Source organism: Penaeus monodon, chromosome 24, assembly GCF_015228065.2.
Source record: "Penaeus monodon isolate SGIC_2016 chromosome 24, NSTDA_Pmon_1, whole genome shotgun sequence".
In the NCBI taxonomy this organism is placed as follows: Eukaryota; Metazoa; Arthropoda; class Malacostraca; order Decapoda; family Penaeidae; genus Penaeus; species Penaeus monodon.
In genome coordinates this window covers 174,019-174,728 of record NC_051409.1, presented here as the reverse complement: position 1 = coordinate 174,728, position 710 = coordinate 174,019, and the positions used below count along the sequence as shown (strand labels likewise).

The 710-nt window shown below is 48.2% G+C and overlaps 1 protein-coding gene across 1 annotated transcript in view; it reads right to left on the bottom strand.

Annotated features, from left to right (window-relative positions):
- LOC119588469 (probable chitinase 2) overlaps window positions 1-710 on the bottom strand; it is a 24,188-nt gene that overhangs the window by 7,610 nt on the left and 15,868 nt on the right. The window contains exon 2 of the mRNA XM_037937115.1: window positions 465-662. Coding sequence (XP_037793043.1) covers window positions 465-662 — 198 coding nt within the window. The remainder of the gene's footprint in view (window positions 1-464; window positions 663-710) is intronic.

Sequence of the window (710 nt, the reverse complement as noted above, 5' to 3'; positions counted from 1 at the left end):
TTTTTTTAACCACGCCCAAAATAAATGATGACTCCATTCATGACGTCATAGTCCCCAAAGTTCTGTGACGTCACAACTCACAAAAATTCGTAACGTCACAACTCTCAAAAACTCGTGACGTCACGACTCTCAAAAACTCGTGACGTCACAACTCTCAAAAACTCGTGACGTCACAACTCTCAAAAACTCGTGACGTCACAACTCTCAAAAACTCGTGACGTAACGACTCTCAAAAACTCGTAACGTCACAACTCTCAAAAACTCGTAACGTCACAACTCTCAAAAACTCGTGACGTCACAACTCTCAAAAACTCGTGACGTCACAACTCTCAAAAACTCGTGACGTCACGACTCTCGAAAACTCGTGACGTCACAACTCCCAAAGACTCCAGACATCACAGCCCTCCCAAAAGACTCGTGACGTCACAACCCCACCCCGGGCAAAGACTGATGACGTCACTCACTCTTGTTGACGTCATACTCCGGGTCGAGCAACGTCATGGTATAGGTAGTCTCATTCAAACCGGCGAAAGAGTAGATAAGCGTCGTGCAGAGGGAAGGATCGACGTCTTCGATGTTATATTTCCCCATGCCCGGCCGGTACACAGCCCACGAGGCCAAATAACACACCACCTCTTGCTCGTGACTGTTGGCAACGCCGCCTGAGGAAAAACGGTGACGTAAGAGTGATGTCATCAACATGGCGCGGG